At 37.5% G+C, this 19,791-nt stretch overlaps 1 protein-coding gene across 6 annotated transcripts in view; it reads left to right on the top strand.

Moving 5' to 3' along the window:
* Kcnip4 (potassium voltage-gated channel interacting protein 4) overlaps positions 1-19,791 on the top strand; it is a 1,100,013-nt gene that overhangs the window by 1,004,143 nt on the left and 76,079 nt on the right. For 5 of the 6 annotated variants that reach the window (XM_063240457.1, XM_063240452.1, XM_063240456.1 and 2 more), the window contains one exon: positions 2,458-2,582. In XM_063240457.1, the coding sequence (XP_063096527.1) occupies positions 2,458-2,582 (125 nt within the window). The remainder of the gene's footprint in view (positions 1-2,457; positions 2,583-19,791) is intronic. The other variant, XM_063240453.1, reaches the window with a different exon arrangement.

Genomic DNA, 19,791 nt, shown 5'->3' with positions numbered 1-19,791 from the left:
GCTCAGAAAATCTGATTCAAATTGCCTTTATTTTTACCTAAGCTTTGTTTCTCGGAACAATGAATAGAGAACATGGTAATTCTAAAAGAAGGCACTGAAGGTCCAACAATACCCTACAAGACTCAGTCAGAAAATATTTCTATGAAGAAAAGTTTAGGTTTAAGGAGCTCCAGAAGAATGCAAAAACTGAGGCGCAGTATCATTTGTTTATTCATTTACCAAATAAGTCATGCCTGCAGGGCGTCAGACACTGTTAGGTTCCCATGATAAACACACATATTAAGATTTTGGCCTTCTCTCCAGGGAACTCACAATGGCAAAGACAAACTTAAACAGGTCATAATGATGTGTTACGTTTGCTGTGTAGAAAGGAATCCTCACAGGGGCGTCATCAGTTCAGCTTCCTGGAGTGGAGGGCGGGTTCCAGAAAGGAAGCACTGATACTTGAATAGGATTATGGAAGGTCTATGTATTTTACATACCAGAAAAAGAAAAGGCAATATTTTAGGTTGAAGAAATGGTACTATAAATGATTCAAAATAAGTTACATGAGACATTTTTCAACAAAGCAGGACCTTTCTACTAGGTATTTTATATGTACATTATATCCGTTGCCTGGCATTTATTTCTGTGTGGGCAAATATTGTAATACAAAATAGTCCAAAATTTTGGACATTCATTTATTCAGATGAATGAAAGAGTAGATCACAATAATCTTCTTATCTGTTATTTGATTTTCTATAAAGATCAGCCTGTGATCAATGTATTCATTCACAGTTGCCTTTTCTGAGCTACTTGTGGCTCTTTGTAGTAATTACTTGAGGTAATCATCTTCTGACTTTCTCCTTAAGTTTATCCTCTTTATTCAGACTGTATTCATAGCCTTCCGTCCCACCTTTTCATGATCTTTTCTTTTATTCTTACCTGTTCTACAGTATTCTGAAGCTTTCTGTGTCACTATTACCAAATAAATAATTATAACACAAAAATCTCAAAGTATGTTTTTATCTCTTGTTACTCATTTTGAGAAGTACTACCATTCCAAATATTTATTTAATCATTGTTGCTGGTTTTCTGTAAACTGTCTGAGGATAATGATTAGGACAGCCCAATATCATGGTTCCTCTGATCATTTTCCTGCTAAGCAAAAGCTCTGGCCTGGAGGCCCTCGGTGAAGCAGACCAGTTGGCAGAAGCAAATATTAGGAGGAGGTGGACTGGCTAGTGTCAAAAATGGTACAATTTTGGGGAAATGGCCACATTTCTAATTGGTCCATGAGACAAGAGATGAAAGGTACTCATGATCTTGGCATTAAGGAGCTGAGAAAAACCTGTGCTCTAAGCTTAGGCTTTCTTTCTGAGTCTGAAATCGGCAGCCAAGAGGAAGGGATGTGAATGAAGGAAAACCAGGGCTCTAGATGGGCCCTCCTTCATGTCAGGCTTGGTTCTTCCTGTTGAGGTCCTCCTGTGGAGTGTGGAGCAGACTGCAACTGGAGCAGGCGTTTGAGGCTCCATCTTATTTCACTGCAGAGGAGATGGACTGAATGATGCTATTCTTCGAGATGCAAACATTCAGACTGTAATATATCAAAACCAGCTCCAAACTCAGGTTTACACAGCCCTATAGCAACTATGTGGATATTACCTGATATTATTTTAGATCAGAAAAGTTTCTATGTACAAATATTTTGGGATCAATTGTATTAAGCAAAGTTTAAGAAAAGATTCGTTGTTGTAGGTCTTCTCAAAATCTATACATTCCAGTATTTTTTACCAAAATTACTTTAAAGTTTATTGTATTTCCCAAACATATAGACACAAAATATTTTTTGCTGGAAGCATCTTTGAGAAATAACAGTTTAAATGTATCTCACAAAGCAAAGGAAAATATATTAAATCCTGTAAAAGACCTTATTGGCCCTAATATTTCAGGATGTACATGTGGTGCTGGGCATATGGCAGTCATGCCAGGAGCTGCAGGTTGCCTTCCCCAGTTAGCACCTCTGCAGAGGGTTTTACTTGTAGTTCCTGGTGAAATGTCTGATTTCAAGGGCAACCTAGGTGAGTATTAGCAGAGTTCTCTATGGAAGTGATGCTCACTGTTACTAAACAACAGTTCCATGTTATAACTAGTACTTTGCACACAGACACAAATTTCAGGTTCAATTCATGGTGATTTTTGTTACTTTTCATACTGAACTGTATCTTTTAAATGCTAGATTTGTGATATCCACATTAAAGACTAGCACATGGAGAAACAAACTCTTTAGAAGTGCTTTGGCTTCATACTGTTAAGTCTGAAAAATGCAAAGACCATAACTAACAGTGTCAGGAACCTTCCTCTGGGGACAAATCACAGACACCTAGTAAATATTTCTTTTTGTTTCCCTGTGTTGCTCATTATAAGCCTTGGCAAGCAGCAGCAGGTCCTAAGATTCTTTCTGCTTTTCCTCCACAGACAGTGTGGAAGATGAGCTGGAGATGGCCACAGTCAGGCATCGGCCTGAGGCCCTTGAGCTGCTGGAAGCCCAGAGCAAATTTACCAAGAAAGAGCTGCAGATTCTCTACAGAGGATTTAAGAATGTAAGAACTTTGTCTTTGACTTTACCCTCATGAAATTCTCAGAGGAATACTGGGAAGTGAGAGAAAAGCAGGGAACGGAACGTACCCTGCCGTGAGAGCCTTATCATCTGGGCATTTCTTCTTGTGTCCTAGGTTTCAATACTGCCAGTATTTATTTGGATTTTGGTTCCCTTTGGTACACAAGTGCTGGTACAGTGTAGTTGCCCAACAAGACTGGGTACTGATTAAAGATTTACTCAATTCAATTACTTGTTAGCTTTTTCTCCTTTAGCTTGATGACATCATTCCAATAAACTGCAGCTACCCCTATATTGCTTAGCTATACTCTCTTGCTTCACTTACAGGTTGTGACCTATCAGTTAGCTTCATTCTTACATTGAAGAAAAATTACCATAAGTTTTATTGTCTATTGTCAGAGAATTTAAAGCTCAAGTTCCTGCGTCTGGCATTCTGTGGTCCCAAGGTTCTCATGACCTCCTCCCTAGGAGGATCATCTTCATAATGAATGATAGACTGTGTTTGCCAGAGGTTGGGGAATGAGAGACCAGGAGTGAATCCAGTAATCTGTCAAGTGCACCCTTTTTTTCTGAATACACTGGTATATACCCTTTATTAAGTTTGACAGATTAATCAAAGCCCAAAAAAATATACACTATCATAAAAGCTTACAGTTTGAGTAGGGAGCAAAGATTTGCTGTCATGAATCTATTTGGAGATAATTCATCTTCAACAGTATCAAGTGTTTGTCCATCAAGTGGCATATTAAGACACTGATATTAAGTTGGCTTGTTCCATTTCTAAATCCAACCCCAAAGAGCCCCAGTTCCATGACCTATGGAAGCTGATGCTGTCAAAACATTTCTATCACTCTGTGACACCTCACCTTCTTACTTTTTCTAGCCTCATTCAGCCCAGATGAGAAAATCTGCTTCTTCTTTGGTAACAGCAATAAAACTTCACTTAGATTCATAAATTTAGTTGGCTTTTTAGAATATTTTATAGGGATTCATCATGCATAGTGCATATAACTTTGTAGCATCTCTCTGATTTTATGGGGTATAACTCTTTCTCATTTCTGTTCCCCAACCTTCTCCTTGCCCTGGGTTTTCTCATTTTTCTCCTTCATTATTTGAAGTGGATTTCTTATTTCTTCCCAAGGTCTTTGTAACAGAGCCTGGGCTGGCAGAGAAAGGGACTCACCACATCCACAGGACTATGATTGAAAGGAATCTTGATATGTAATCTACTAAGATTATGCATATGAGTAAACATGGGAATAAGAAAAGAGATTTGGTATCTGGATTAGACAATTATTAGTTATGCTTCTTCTCCAATAATTTGCATCCTCAGGGCAAAACAGGTGCATGTATCACTGGTAATAGGAAAACACAGAAGAGCATGATGGAGAAGGAAAAGAGAGAAAAATGACCAAATCTCACCCCAAAGTCAATTCTAAGGCATAGCTAGTCACAGACTAAAATAGTAATGGGCTCACTTCAGACATTTAGAAACAACTAAACATCCTGGCTATAATTCAGAGAACTTATAATTGAACTATTTCTTTTTTTAACCACTGGTTCATACATTGGATACAGAATGATTGTGGAGTAAAGACTTCATCTAACCTCCCAGCAGCCCAGTGTGTTCCTCGACTGCGACTGCGGTATTATTACTCCACGATCATCGCTGTAAGGTCTCTCTCCGAGGCCTGGCTGCCTTTCATCCCATTTACTATAAATTGGAATCATGATTGCTGCCATCATTAACCTTGGAGCCCAGCTCCACGGCACATCTGATACAAGTGGCACTTGACAACAAACTGCCAGGCTCCAGAGTCTGCATGCATGGCTTTCTTTTATTATTTTCTTTGCCTACCTGCTCAGGTCTTTCTTTTCTTCCTTTCCTTTCTTTTCCTGGCCTTCCTCTTTTCCTCCTCCCTTGCCAATACCTCTGATCCCATCTCGATTTCTTCTCTGCTCATTTATTTTCCTTTTTCCTACAGTTCATGCTTCTTTTCTTTCCATTCTTCCCCTTCCTTCCTTTCTAAATCTTTTCTTCTCCCTCTCTTCCTTGCTTTGTTTTGCCCCATCCTACTCCTCTCTGAGATACATTTTCAAAAGACCTCAATGTTCCAAAGATCATTTTATATAAAATAGCTTTTAAACAAAGCATTTTACAGATTTTTCAGGAAAATATTAATCCATGTTTCTAGCAAGTCAAACAAAAATGACCTTTTAATTTTTATGTTACTGGAGTCAAATGTACAACTCTGACAAATATGCCCCAAAGCAAAACAAGGAAGATCCCAAACCAGATCAGCTCCACTCACGTTTTAAAGAATGTCAGTGATTGGAAAGAGTTTCCATCAGAGAACACCAACCACCTGCCCTTAGTTTCCTGAATACCAATTATCTCAAAGCCCTTAAGATCAGAAAATAATTTCCTTGGAAAGAATTGGGTTATTCATTTTAATGAAACCTTTGCAAACACTGAATATTTTGATTAAAAGGATAAACTATTCTTTCCACATCTTGAAATAGTCACACTCGTATTAAAGTGACTCTGATTGCCAGGCAGTGAACCTTACCAGAGACCCTGGATGTCTTCCCCAGACAATAGCTCTGATCGTATTCCCTCTCATTTTCAACACAGAATGGGAGAAAGAGAAGATAGAGCAGATAACTCACCCTCTAACCCAGTTTTAATAATGGAAACCCACATACTTTTGTTTCATTTGCCACACACTGAGCTGAGACTCCAAAGTGGGCATCTGATGGTGAGGAAAAACAAAGTGCCAGTTTTCTTCAAACTTACTTCACGTTAGAATGCACTCCTCCTAAAGGACTATGACTTAGTACTTGTGGAATGGGTCACATAGTTGGCGTTTCTTATGTTTATAGGTGATTCGGTGCTGCCAGTGCAGGAGAATCACAGGTGTGGTACAGCTGTCACAATCCTCGCTGTCCCTCACACATGTGTCTGTATTTCCCTGGGCAGCTCTTTCTCACTCAGGACTCTGCCTGTTTTCGTCTCTGTGTGTTAAACAATGGTAACTATGTTATTTTTTAAGAAATAAACATGAAGATCAACCTAAAGGAGTTTTTATGCAGTGTAGCCCCAGATGTAGTCTCAGTCATGTGCTCCATCAATGTGGGGCAGTTATGGTTGGCCTACATAGCTCTCAGGCAGTGTCCTGGGCATAGCACCACATAATTATGTGCTAGAGAAGATGCAGAAAGCTACCAAGAATTATCTACAGATCAGCAGTCTCAAATTTAACTGCATGTTTCAATCATCTGGGGAGCTTTAAAAATTACAAATAGCTGGGTACCATGCTTGGTGACTCTGATGTAATTGCTCTGGGAAAAAGCTTGAGCATCAGGATTTAGAAAGCTTTTGGGGTAATTATAATGTGCAGCCAAGGCTGAGGACCAATGGCTAAATGTAAGAATCTACAAGGTTTTCAATCACATACAAAAAGTTTGACCTAATTGTGAAGATCACTAAGATGTCAAATACCAGTAACTACACTAGATTGGTTACATTGGAGTCGTGTGTGTGTGTGTGTGTGTGTGTGTGTGTGTGTGTGTGTGTGTGTATGTGTTTAGTATCTGACCAAGAGTAAAGAAAATAAATGTTCTTAGCTACAAAGACTTTGTTTCAGTTGAGTGTAAGGTGTTACTAAGAAAATTCTTTTTTTTTAAATTCTCAACTAATTTTTTAATGTATATTGTAGTAGACAGTGAACAGAAAGTAACATTTGAGAAGCATAGGAATTGGAAAAGTATTCAAGTGTCATATATGTTATATATTATGCATTGTGTGTTATAAATGTAATATATGATTTATAATCTTGCTTTGCTGCTCTTTCAAAACTCAAGTATATTTCCATTTTAGGTGGCCATGAATGGTCTACTGGAACATCAAGTTTTATCATGATGGTGCATTTTGGGCATTTCTTTTTGGTAATTAATATATAGCCCAAGTCTCTCATCCCCAGTTTTGAAAGGATAGGATGAGATACAGTTGCACAGTAAGAGACAGTGGTTAGACTTCTGCTTTAGATACCAGATTCAACCCTCTCACAGTCTTTCCTGCTTCCTTTTCTTCCACTGCTTTAAATTATAATGAGTCTAAGATTCCATTAGATTCAAATTTATCTTGAAATCATCACTTCAATATCTCCTAGTATCCTTTTTACTTGAAAATGATTGTCATTGGTATTAAATTTCTGTTAATATATAAAAATACTACCACATATTTAATAGTTTTTAAAAATCCATTTTTCATCACAGTTTGAAGCTCAGGAGTCCAGAAATGACTTATTTGGATTCTCTGATCAGAATTCCCCAAAGACAGCATCTATGAGGTCACCATCATATGCAGACCATTCGTTGGTCTGCATTTCTTTCTGGATTCTAGATCCTCTTCGAAGTTCACATGTGTGCTGGAAGAAGTGAGTCCATCATGGTTTACATTGAGGTCTCCCTCCTCTTACTAGTGATCACCTGGAGCTGCTCAGCTCTTAGCAGCTCCCCACAGACTCTTGCCATATGGTCTTATCACAAGCTCATTTATGCAGTGGCAGCTTCTTCTTCAGAGGCAGCAAGGGACAGTCTCTGGTCTGTAAAAGAACAGTCTTACAAAATATAGTGTAAAAGTGATTGTTGCTTCGCACCTCATCACCTTCATTTCTTAGCACACAAGGTAAGGGGTTGAAAATGTGTAACCCATTGGGGTCACCATGGGGTATCATCCAATGGAGATTATGAGTAAGAAGCAACCTCTGGATGCCAAAGAAGGACCTGGTTTGGTGTCACATCTCAAGCACATCAGTCCCCACCCTGTGTGTTTTTTCTATAATCCAAATACTCTAGGGATTTACAGCACCAAAACGTTCCTTGATTTCTGCAAGATTGGTTATTGTGTCTAGAGGAAACAACCAGAGATGGAATTGCTTTGATGTCTCTTTTTCACCTCACTCGAAGTATTTTAGTACTTCTGCACTAAGACTTCTTTTATATACATATATATATATATATATATATATATATATATATATATATATTTGTGTGTGTTTTTCCTTTTCATCGGTACCAGGGATCGAACTCACGACTGCCTGCTTGCAAGGCAGGCGCTTATGCTGCTGAGCTAAATCCCCAGCCCCTGCACTAAGACTTCTAAAAGCAAATGAAAAAAGAACTGAAGATGAAATTATAGGTATCTGAATTTTTGACAAAGTACATTTGCATTAAAATCACTTACTCTCACATTGAAGAGGCAGAGAGGGGGAATTTAGCACGCCCATGGCAAAGAGTGAGATCTAGTGGTTGGGATAGAGAAAGACACTGCTGATTGCCTCAGGGAATTGTTTTGTCATGACTCTCCTGGCTTATTCTTGAGATTCTTTCATGGACTGATTGTGTGAACTTCAGGCAGTCGTTTCACCTCTGCAGCTTCTATCTCCCTGTCAGTGCATCAGAGATCAAGACCTTCCCTTCCGATCATGGAGGGGGTTGGGTAATAACTGGTTTTGTTCAGCTCTTGAAAGATTCAGAATATTTTCCTTATTCACAAAGTATTACTCATGTACTAGAGAAACAAAGCACAAGAACAGAGTTAAAATATTATTTTCTTTGCCCCAGCAGACTCTCTCTCTTTTTTTTTGGTAAAACTTTGAAGAACAGGTTTCTGAGAAGAAGGTATCTGCAGGTCTCAGCAGATGTCATGGTTTCTCATGAGCTCCAAGGAATGGTTTAGCACAAGTCTCCTGCTAGGAAATCTTGCAAAATTCCTTTCAAAAGGTTCACTTACTATCTCCCACCTTGAGTATGTGACTTAGCTTCTCTGGACATCAAGTTCTTCTTAGAAGGTGTGAAATATCTGTACCTACATAGGTTAAAAGATAAATGAGAATAGCTACATAATATTTTTGGTTTAGAGTAATGTCAATAGACACTAGAGCTCTTTGGTTCTTTTATCTCATGCTTCTAAATGCAGAAATAAAATAAAATTCACCGTAAGGGCTGTGATACCATCTCAGAGTTAGAGCCTTGAGCCTTGAGGTTTATTTTACTCCTTTAGATGTCTTTTTTGGTTTGTTCATGTTTTATTTTAAACTAATATGTCATGCTAACCATTTGGAATCTTGCAGAGGTATATAAAAAGAAATATATGGGTGTCTTACCTACAATAAACAACTCATCCCACTTTGTTATAAATAACCATTCTTCCATCTTCTCCAATATTCTTTTTTGTTTTGCTTACTTTTTGTTTGTTGTTCATTTTGGTTTGTCACACAGTACTGGGCATAGAACCTTCATACATGCAAGGCAAATACTATACCATTAAGTTATGTCCTCAGATCCAGACATTTTTATGTATATGTATGTATGTGTGTGTGTCCCTGTGTGTATGTGTACATAGGGATTCTTTTGACACACCTCTGTTGGTAATGTATGTACTGTAAAAATTAGCTCTGAGTTAACCATTAGCAGTTAATCATGAACATTTCATTTGATATTGAAACTTTCTTTTTTTTTTTTTTTTTGGTCTTTTTCGTTTTTATCGGTACCAGGGATTGAACTCATAACTGTCTGCTTGCAAGGCAGGCGCTTATGCCACTGAGCTAAATCCCCAGCCTTGATATTGAAACTTTCCACGTCCCCATGTTGTCGGACATGTTGAGAGTGACCTGGTAGATGTCTAGTGAGGTGACCCACCAACCACTCAGTCTTCTTTTGTTCACTTGAAAATATTTGTGGGGCAGGCAATGATGCTACATTGCCCTTCTGTTCCCTCATCCTTCCATACAGAGGCTTTCCTTTGTAAGGCTGAAACTGCCTTTCCCCACACCACTACCAATCCTCTGTAGCTCAGTCTTTCACATTCTCTGTCCCTCTATGAACTGAGACTTTTGTTTCTGTTTAATCTGAAAATTTCCTAAAGATGGGATACTAAGCCAAATCACCTTGATATTTTGCATGTGTATTTCCCAGTGCACGGTCCTTATCCTGCTCACTCCCTGGCTTTGGTATGAAAGAGCCAGGTCCTATTACATAATATCTAACTCTTAAGACAGCTTTTACTCTTAGTAAAAGCTCACCATCTTTGCCCAGTTCACTATTTTTGCCCCCTCACCCTGTCTTCTCTTAGTAAATGCCACTTTTCTTAAGCAGTTACCCAAAAACCTAGTTGTCTTCCTGGACTCCTCTTTCAAAAATTCATGCATCTAATTAACTAAGCCAAATCAGTTCTTTAGCCCTTCATTTGCTTCTCTCCTCTGCCTTTCAGTTCACTCTCCCTCAGCTCCTCCCTCACATGCTGCTGCCATCTTTCACCTGCATTACTTCTAGGGCTGATCTCCTATTCCTTTCTTTTTTCCTTCTGAACCATTATTAACATGGCTACTCTACATAAAATAAAATGTAACAGGCTGTATTAATCAGCTCTTTTTGGTTTCTGTAACAAAATGTGTCAGAGAATTAACTTACAGAATAAAAGTTTATTTGGGCTCACAGTTTTGGAGGATTCATTCCATGGCTGAGTGAACTTACTGTCTTTACATCATGGTAGGGAAGATATGTCACAGTAGAGAAGAGAAATCACAGTCTAGAGAATATGGTGGTGGTTCCATGTAAAAATGAATGGACATTTTTATGGTTTTTTTAATGACAGGGTGAGTGAAACTGAGAGCTAAATTTATCTCATAAGATTTGTATTGAAAGATTCACACATGATGAAACTTTCTTCAACATCTTAGAGAGTGCGTTTGGAGAGCTCCTGTGTGTACCTCATCATGGTATTTATTTTAGATTTCCTGTTAACTCATTTCCTTTCATACTCAGTCCCCGGAGGGCAGGACTGTAACTTCTTTTCTATAATGTCCTTAGCCCTTTAGATTGTATTTTGTATACAACAAGTAATCAGTAAATATTTGAGAATGAGTGAATGAATAACCTCAAACAAAAACACAAGAGTCTAACCAAGATAAAATTATTATATTCTCTTACCTTCCGTTTTTCATTCCCTCCCATGTCCACCTAGAAAAATAGAAAACTTGTTGATTTTCTCCTTGAATAATCTAAATCTAAAGAAAGTAAAATATGATTCCTTTAGTAAAAGAACTAGACACTATGGCTTAACAATTTTTAGTGGTGTAATCAGATACAGAAGATCCTCTACTTATGATGATTTGACTTGATTATTTGACTTCATGATGGAGTGAAAAGAATACACAGTATGAACCATGTTTTGAGATTTCAATTTGAGCTCTAAATGGGCTGGTGATATATGGTAGATAGCCTTAAGATGCTGGGAGACAATGAGTCACAACCTCCACTGGCCACAAAATCAAGAGGATTCATGATTATCGACCTACTGTATATTGTTATGATGTTTAGAGGGTTGGTATCTTAAGTGCATTTCCAAGTTAAGGTGGTTCATCAGGATATAACCCCATTAAAAGTCAAGGTACATCTCTATTACCCAAAAAAATGTTAGGAGAAGTCTTGGATGATACCAAAGAACTTTTGATTCCAATGCAGGGATGTCAGTATTTCCATTTGTTAAGTTTCCCATGTGGTGTACTGCTTATCACATATTTTTCTGTCAGATGGGTGATTAGATATCTGTATCTTCAGAAATCTTTTTTTTTTATTTTTGCAGCATCTCAGAGATTATAAGATGGAGATTGGAGTGGTGGCATTCAACACATTCCCATAATGTCTTAGTCAGAGTAGTAACTGCTTAGTCATTAATGCAACAGTTTTAGTGGCTTAAAACAACAAAGGTTTTCTATTTTGCCTCTCACATCTGCCTCTCTAGTGCCCTTTTTCTGGTAGGTTTTTGACAGAGGCTCTTTTCATCCAGTTTATAGGGACAGTCTTTCCCTCTGAGGGACTCATGCTGTCCGTTGTTCTAGCTTTAACATCCTCCCTTGCTCCTCAGTTGTGTAAAGACAGAACAAGGAATACTTTGTGAAGCATCTGATTGGCCCTTCCTAAAGTACTGACCAGGTATCTCTTCTGCCCACACTGAAACCCACATTAGCCAGTCATGTGGTCCACCTTACTTTAAAGAAAGATGAGGAATAACATCTTCCTATACACTTGGGAAAAAAATAAAATTATTTTACCTGCAGAGAAAAAAATAACGTGAGGGGAAGATATGTCAGAGTTCCTAAGATTTGATGATTTGATGAGTCATCTCAGGTTTGATGATTTGCTAGGAGGAGTTATGGAGCAAATATGCTTACTCATGGCCTGGTGTTAATTGCAACAAAAAGGTGCAAAGCAAGTTTGCAAAAGGAGAGGGCACATGGAGCAATACTTGGAGAAAACCTAATGCAAGCTTCCACTGTGTTTTCTTAGCCGAATCATAAAGAGGATCCTTAATTCCCCAGTTGTGAGTCACCATGATAACACTTGTGAAATCCTGTCTAGCAAGGAATCTCACTAAACATCCAGCAATGAGTGTGTACCCCAACCCCAGACTCCAGGATGCAAAGCAAATATTGAGCATAAGCAGTCCTGCTTGGAAAGTTAGACAAAGTGAGCCATTCTCTTCAAAAAAGAGTAAAAGCCTCTCAAAATCCAAGTTTTCAGGCAAAAAAAAAAAAAAAAACACTGCATATGTCATGGAATAAATTTTAAGTGCAATTAGATTCCAGTTCTGGAATCCTTTGACAGGGTGTATCACCTCTCTGGGCTTAATTTATTTCCACTTCAAATCTGAAGGAAAAGCATCTCACACACATGCTTTGCTAAGATAATAAGCGTGAAGCACAGAGCACATCTCGTGTGTTACAGTAACACTCAAAATGTAACTATTGTTGCTGTTGTTAATATCATTATCATCAACGCCACTGTTAGTCTTTCTTCTCTGAATTGCATTAATGGTGAGAAATTCCAACTTAATGTTTCTTTGCTCCACTCTGAATTTGTTACATTTTGAATTTTGATTCATATTTTATATAACAACCCTCCCCCTCAAAAATTAGAAAAAGTAGATGGTTTCTCAGTCCTATTAAGATTTGCCCTAGGGCAAATTTGCATATAGTGGACTGTATTATGGTCTCTTTAGTTCCTGGAGAAGCTAACATTATCTCTTTCAAAATGAGTTTTCACTGAGATTTTTTAAAACTCAGAAAAGATAATAAAATGTGTAATGCTTTCAATCTCCAGTGAAAAAGAGATGTAGGTATTTTTTTTTAATTTTATTTTTAAAAATTTTTTATTAGTATGTTTGCTGTACATTCTTCATGGGAAGCTGGTTCATGCACATCACGCATTTTAATTCTTTTTTTAAGTCCACATCCCCTTTCTTCCTCCCCCACTTGCCCCATCTCTTGGTCCTCTTTCCATTTACAAAAGATATCCCTGTCTCCTGTTGTCCATTTTTTTATTTCACTCTTTAATTTATTTATGTATTTTAATATTTCTATATATTTGGAAATGTCTTAAGTTTTTGATTAATATGTGTTTGCATTACACGATGCTTATTTTATTTTAGGGTGTCATGTATGTGACCTATAGGATTCTTCTTATTTGCTTTTCACTCCCTCCTCACCCCCTCCCTTCATCTCAGCATCCCCTTTCCCGATTTTCATTATTTTATCATTTGTTTCATGTTTGCAACATGTAATGATTGCATTTATTATGGTTAGTTGGTACAGGTACAATGATGCATATTAAAATATTTTCAATCCCCTTCTCTTCCCCCTGTCTGTACCCTCAGTTTCTCTGCTCCCTATTCATTTATAACATATCTGTTTTCCTGTAGGTAATATTTTAAAAGAACTTTTGGAAAGGCATTCCTTATATTAAGCAAGATTTCACTAACTAGAAGCATTTCTTAAGACTCAAATTATTGGGGCTGGGGATTTAGCTCAGCAGCATAAGCGCCTACCTTGCAAACAGGCAGTCGTGAGTTCGATCCCTGGTACCGATAAAAAGGAAAAAGACCAAAAAAAAAATGACTCAAATTATTTATTTCTCATTCATTCACAACAGTCCTGTAAGTAATATTGCATTTCAGTTTTCTCCCAATTTGGTTAGTTTGGTCTGGATAGATGAGACAGCTTTGCTCACCATGGTACTACTGAGGGCAACTTTTCTTTCCAACACATTTGTGTTATTTTTCCTTGACTACAACATGGTTCCCATCTGTTGTGTCAGCTTTTTGGGGAAAGCTGAAAGAATCATAGTGCAGGAACAAGTGACTTAGTCTTAAATTAGAGATAATGCAAAGCATATGCATCAATTTGATGTGCAGTACAGGCTCAAATCCAGTTGCTGGAGCACCCAGCTCTGAGACCAGCTGGGAACCATAGTGTCTAACTGAACAGCTGCATATATATACAAAAGAAAAAACCTGAGTTAGGAGGGTGACTTGCACTGTACTAAAGTTAATGAAACTTCCTTCTACAGAATTTTTTTTGACACAGATGTCTAAAGATTTTCAAAGACTCAGCTAATTCTCGTAAGACATATGTGTATATTAGTCTGGGAGAAATGTGTCAGCTGATACTTCAAACTCAAACATATGTTATTTTCTATTGCTGATCACTTGAAGGATCAGCATTAAAAACGCAGTAAGTCTCTGTTTTATGAATGCTTTGAGGTTTCCTTCCTCCCTTAGCACTTGCATTGGAATGAAATACATAACAAGTTCAAAAGAAGCTCTGTTCAAGCAGCTTGTTAACATGGAACCTGGGCTGCACAGCACAGACCCCAAGCACAAGCTGGTGTTTATACTGCTGAAAGGATCCACTTTAATAGTTTTTGTCTTCTACATTCTTTTTGAAAGACCTAACTGGTTCACAAAAATGGATTGCTAAGAGCACAATAATTTTTCAAATTCAATATGCATTGCTTGAAGAGCCTGCTGTGCAACTTCAGATATTTTGTGGTTAAAACTAAAAACAAATCTGGGGTACCATTCAACATTGCAAGTTGCTGGCAGGGAACTTTCTCCATAAAACCAAATCATTTTCCATGTTTTATAGTTCACACTTAAATGTGTTCATTAATATAAGTCTAACTGGCAATTACCCCAACAGTCCTGGCAGGCATTCAAGTCTTCATTAAAATAAGTTGCCAAAACTTTGGAAATCTTTTCAGTGCTGTGTTTGGGTTGAATGTATTAAACTGTAAGTCCTCTGATATCTGTATTGATTAAATTAATTTGAAGGAAATAGAAAGGGAAATAATATGTCAAAGGAAAATGAGAAAAAAAATCATTTGCCTACTTTCCTATGAATTTTTGAATAAATTGTATGTAACATTTCTTCCCACTTTCAGAAAATTTTAGATCAAGTCAGAATTTATCATCTCAAACTTGTCTTTGTTGTTAAATCATAGAAAAAAGTATTGAGCAGCAGTTGTTTAATGAATACTTAATATATGTCAAGGATTCTGTGAACATTGGATAAGTATTAATTAAAAGATGAGAATTTCCTCAACAAATGAATATCTGAGTTCAGTGGAGGAAGTGAAGTATCCAAATACAAGCAAAAAATAGAGCAAACTTTGGCACATGCTGTGAAGAAAAAGAAATTTCCAAGAGGAAAGTTCGTGTGGGCACAGGGAACCTAGAAAATGTGTAATAATAAATTTTATACTTTAGCATGGTTTGGCTCTGTGCCCATTTTCAGATAAAATATTAGGAAAGAAGTTTCTAAGAATGTACTTTGTAGATGTGATTAATATCTGTAATTAGTTGAATTTAAGTAAAACATTATTATATTTAATAACATGAGTAGGACTTAATCAGACAAAGGCCTTAAAAGCTCTATATACATATATCACCCCCCATAATAAAATTCCTGAAGGAGAAGCAATTCTTCTTCCTCAAGATTATAACACAAAAGTTATGCCTGAGTTTCCTACAGGATTTGATCATGCTAATCCTTGCAATTATATAAACCAATTCCTTAAAATAAATCTCACTTGGCCAGGTGTGCTGGTACATTCCTGTAATCTCAGCACTCAGGAGGCTGAGGCAGGCAGATCGTTGCAAGTTTGAGAACAGTCTAAGCTACAAAGTGAGCTTAAGGCCAGCCTCAACCACATAGCAACACCCTGACTTAAAAAGACACACACACACACACACACACACACACACACACACACACACACACACAAATCCCACTCATGGATAGATGATAAGTAGATAGATAGACAGATAGATAGATAGATAGATAGATAGATAGATAGATAGATAATAGATAAAGATAGATGAAAGATAGACTAACATAGATGCAGATAGACACAAATATTATAAGAATGCAGATGTCTTATTGCCTCTGTCCCCTGGAGAATCATGACTGATACATCAGAACTGTTAGAAGTTAAGTGTTTTTACTCTAGCCTAAGGAGAGAACCATTTTTGAAAAGAGCAAGGAAAAGTACCCAGTAGAAGATGAAGCAAGTGTAAAAGTCCTAAGACAGAAAAGGGTTTCTTATTCTGAAGGAACCCATAGAAGAGACCAGTGTGACGAAATTACTATGTTTGAGAGAACAAGTAACATATGACGCAGCCAGGTAGGTAGAAGCGGGGCAGGTGAGCCTCACAGGCTGGGTCTTGCCTGTGATGGGCCAGTGGCATGGTAGTAAAGGAATCTGACAAGACCAGAGAAAAATAAAGATATGAGTTTATTTAGATCAGAATATACAGCAGGTGAGATAAAAGGAGGTCTGTGCATGGGAGCAGGAACAGTGTTGTTTTAAAGATGGAAAGTGGGCTGGAGCAGGAGAGGCTTGGGCCTGAGGACGTGGAAGCAATGTCAGAGAGGACAGGGCCAGGTGTCTTGGTGTCCCTGGGGTTGATGATGTATGTCATCCCCACTATAAGATACAAGATATACAGTACAAGGCAAAGCAGTGGCTACAATGGTTCCTGGAAGGGGTTTCAGTGTCTGTGGTTTTGTAAGTTTCTGAAACTCTGATATAGGAGCTTACTCGGCACCCCGCAGGTCTGCCTCTATGTGCTGTGTGAAAGAAGACGACGATTAGCAAACAGTGGAGAGGAAGAAATTGCATTCCTCTTGCCAGCATATGATCGTGGGTGCAACTAAAAATTGTGATGGTTAAAATGTAAAGAAGTAAAATTATTGGATCAGCCTTTTAGAAATTAAAATGGCAAAATTTGACAAATGTATCATGCGTGGTCAAGATGAAACAAAGAAAACTGAAATGATTTCCATATTTATGAAAAGCAAATTGGCAGGTGTTGGTACTATTTACTAAGATGCAGAACTGGAAAGAAAAAAGGTTAGTGGCGATGAGATTTGGATTGAGTCTTATAAAATCTAGTAGTTGTGTATATGAATATAGTAAGCTATAAAAACATGTTTGGATCTAAAGTTATAAATTTAAGACATATATATATATATATATATATATATATATATATATATATATATTGCCATCAGAATACGTGGTTACAGTTACAATAAAAAGTAACATGTACTGGGCATTCAAAAGAACAACACTTTACATGTAATCACTTCTCTTTATTATTTTTGCAGTCCCTATGAGAGAGATTTTTTAAAAAATAAGGGAAAGGAGGTGCAGATTATTGCCTGTCTTCCCCGTGGTCCCAGCCAGGGAGAGGTTACCTCTGCTATCTGAACCATGCACTCTGCCTCTGCAGGACCACAGAGAATGAATGAAGAGCAATTCTTTAAAAAGAAGATTCAGGCTCTGGGTGTGTAGGATTGTTTGTTTAGAGGGTTGGTAAATGAGACGAATCAGCAAAGAATTCTTAAAAGATTAACCTGAAAAATAGGGGTGGAAAATAATGTGATGTCCTATGAACCTAAAAGGAACAGCCTTCCAAGAAGTAAAAACTGAATACAGCTGAGCAGATAAACAGAGAAGTGACACTGTGGACTAAAACTCTTTGATGACGCCACAGAAAATTGGCCTAAGGGACTGGGGAAAGAACAAAGTCCCAGAAAACATCAAGGGCAGTGCACAGAGCTCAATAAAACATTAGCACCCAGGGCTTGTGAGAGGAAGGAGCCTGGAGACTGTAGGTATTGCTGATGAGTAAACCAGGGTGAGAACTACAATATTTATTGATTGACAGCTGTGTCTGTGGCAAACATCTCTGTTTTCTTTGCTGAAGCCGTGCTTCATATCTTGCAATGTCTTAATCACAAGTGCTTTCCAGAGAAGCAGCCAAAGGTGCATACCCACAGGAAGGAGTCTGGAGGCAGGACTCAAACTCCAGTTGAAAGAGGAGCATGGGGACACACCCTGCCCCTGGATGACCTGCACGCAGTTCTGTGATGACCCGGTATTCCACTTCTTTTCATCACGGTCTTAACAATAGTCTGATCCACATTTTACTTTTTTCACATTATTTTTAAAATGTAATATTTTGCAGAGAAGAGTTTCTAGTTCTTTTGAGTCTTAAATAGGGTTTTTTCATGTGTTGTTTCCCAGGATGCACTTTGTGTGGTGTTTGCTATGATGGCTCTTTCTCATACTCCTAGTGTCATCATAAAGAATATCTCTGTTCATGTGGGTCAAACCTCTGCTACAACCAGTTTATTACTGTTTTGGTATTTGTTCAATCATCTTTGATGAGTGATTAATGCATTCATTGTTTTCAGACTCTCTCTAAGAAAAATGAGGGCAGGGCTACTCTTCTCTGGTTTCTTCACATACACAGATTACACAGTAGTTCTGGCACTTGGTTCTGTATAGCTAGTTTCTTGAATAAATATGTTTGTGGCTCCTTGGACAGCTTCCTCCACATCTAAACTTGAATAGGGCCCTGAGATTTTTGTGGACAGCCCCTGGAATTAAATCATCATATCAATTAAACCCACTCACTCTGTGGTGGCAGCTGTAGTTTTGGTCCTGGCTCTGTTCCATGCTTTCACAGGAACTTTCTGTGCAGATCTAGATTCTGGAATCCTCACAAGTTGTTGGCCAAGTCACTTGGATCCCAAAACCTGAGTTCATGAAGAAGACTCTCCCTGTCACACCACATACCCAGGTTAGGCGTGCTTCTGAGGCTCTACTTGTTTGCACAAAACTGGAATAAAATATTACAAATATTAGGAATTAACAGTCCTGTTTTTCAAATGCCATATAGGTAAAATATATAACAGAATTGCTGACATAAAAATAAGCCTAGATTCTATCTGTAAAACCCAAAGAAACATTTTGAAGCATCATTTTTAAGCACACTGGCCATAGTCAAGTGTGTGAAACAAAAGAGAAGTACCTACAAAGATTTAATACTTGAACCAACCTGATTGATGTATTATTATTTAAATTATTTGCTTGAAGGAACAATATACATAGTGTCAAAATCATTTTAGAGAAATGGACAGAAACACATTAGAGTTAATAAATTATTATTAAAAAAACCTTCATGAGTAAAAAGGCAAGTATGGAAAATTGGCAGGCCTCAAATATACTAGAAAGATTTTGATAATCATCCTTAAAATATCATAGAGGGAAAAAAAGAACCATGCTACCAAATGAGGTACATCATTAATATGGTAATAAAGCTTCACCCATAGTGTGCGCTGTACTTTGTCAAAAAGTACTTCCACATACAGTAGGTTGCTTCCACCACACAGAATGAAATTATTTGCATTTTTTGGAACAGGAAACAGCAGGAAGCCCAGTGACCAGACCAGTCCAGAATCACAAGCTGCTTGACAATAGAACCAAGATTCATTTATCATTCTGCCTCTTTATACAGTTGCATTTTGCTGTAGCATCCTCTGCTTACACGCAGAAACATAAGCAATGTAATCTCCAAATTAAAAAAAAAAACACCTTAAAACCACTGAGCAATGGCTAAGAAACATTTCACTCTTTCATAGAATAAATACTATAACTATCGAAGACAAATGTGACCTTCTCAAGACCCTTTTCCAACTGTTCAAATTTCTTGGTTAGTAAAAAGAAATATTTAGAGAAATCTGAAATGTCATTGGTCAAGCTCTTCATACTGGAGGACTATTCTTTTAACATTGAAGTTAATCAGAAAGGAAATATGCAAAAATTTTTTCTTCTGTGCATTTTTAAAACGATTATTGATAGGCCCATGTATAACCTGATTTCTATTGAAATTTTAAGTATATCACCTATTGATCTTCAAATTTTTCTAAAGGAAACTTATATGACACACATATAACCAAAATAGGCATTATAGATTTGCCAACATTGAGAAAGGAAAA

This window comes from Cavia porcellus, unplaced genomic scaffold, assembly GCF_034190915.1.
Source record: "Cavia porcellus strain 051 isolate PalLab524CR breed Dunkin Hartley unplaced genomic scaffold, mCavPor4.1 scaffold_30, whole genome shotgun sequence".
In the NCBI taxonomy this organism is placed as follows: domain Eukaryota; kingdom Metazoa; phylum Chordata; class Mammalia; order Rodentia; family Caviidae; genus Cavia; species Cavia porcellus.
The sequence above is the reverse complement of the archived record's forward strand: the minus strand, read 5'-3'. Positions and strand labels throughout refer to the sequence as shown.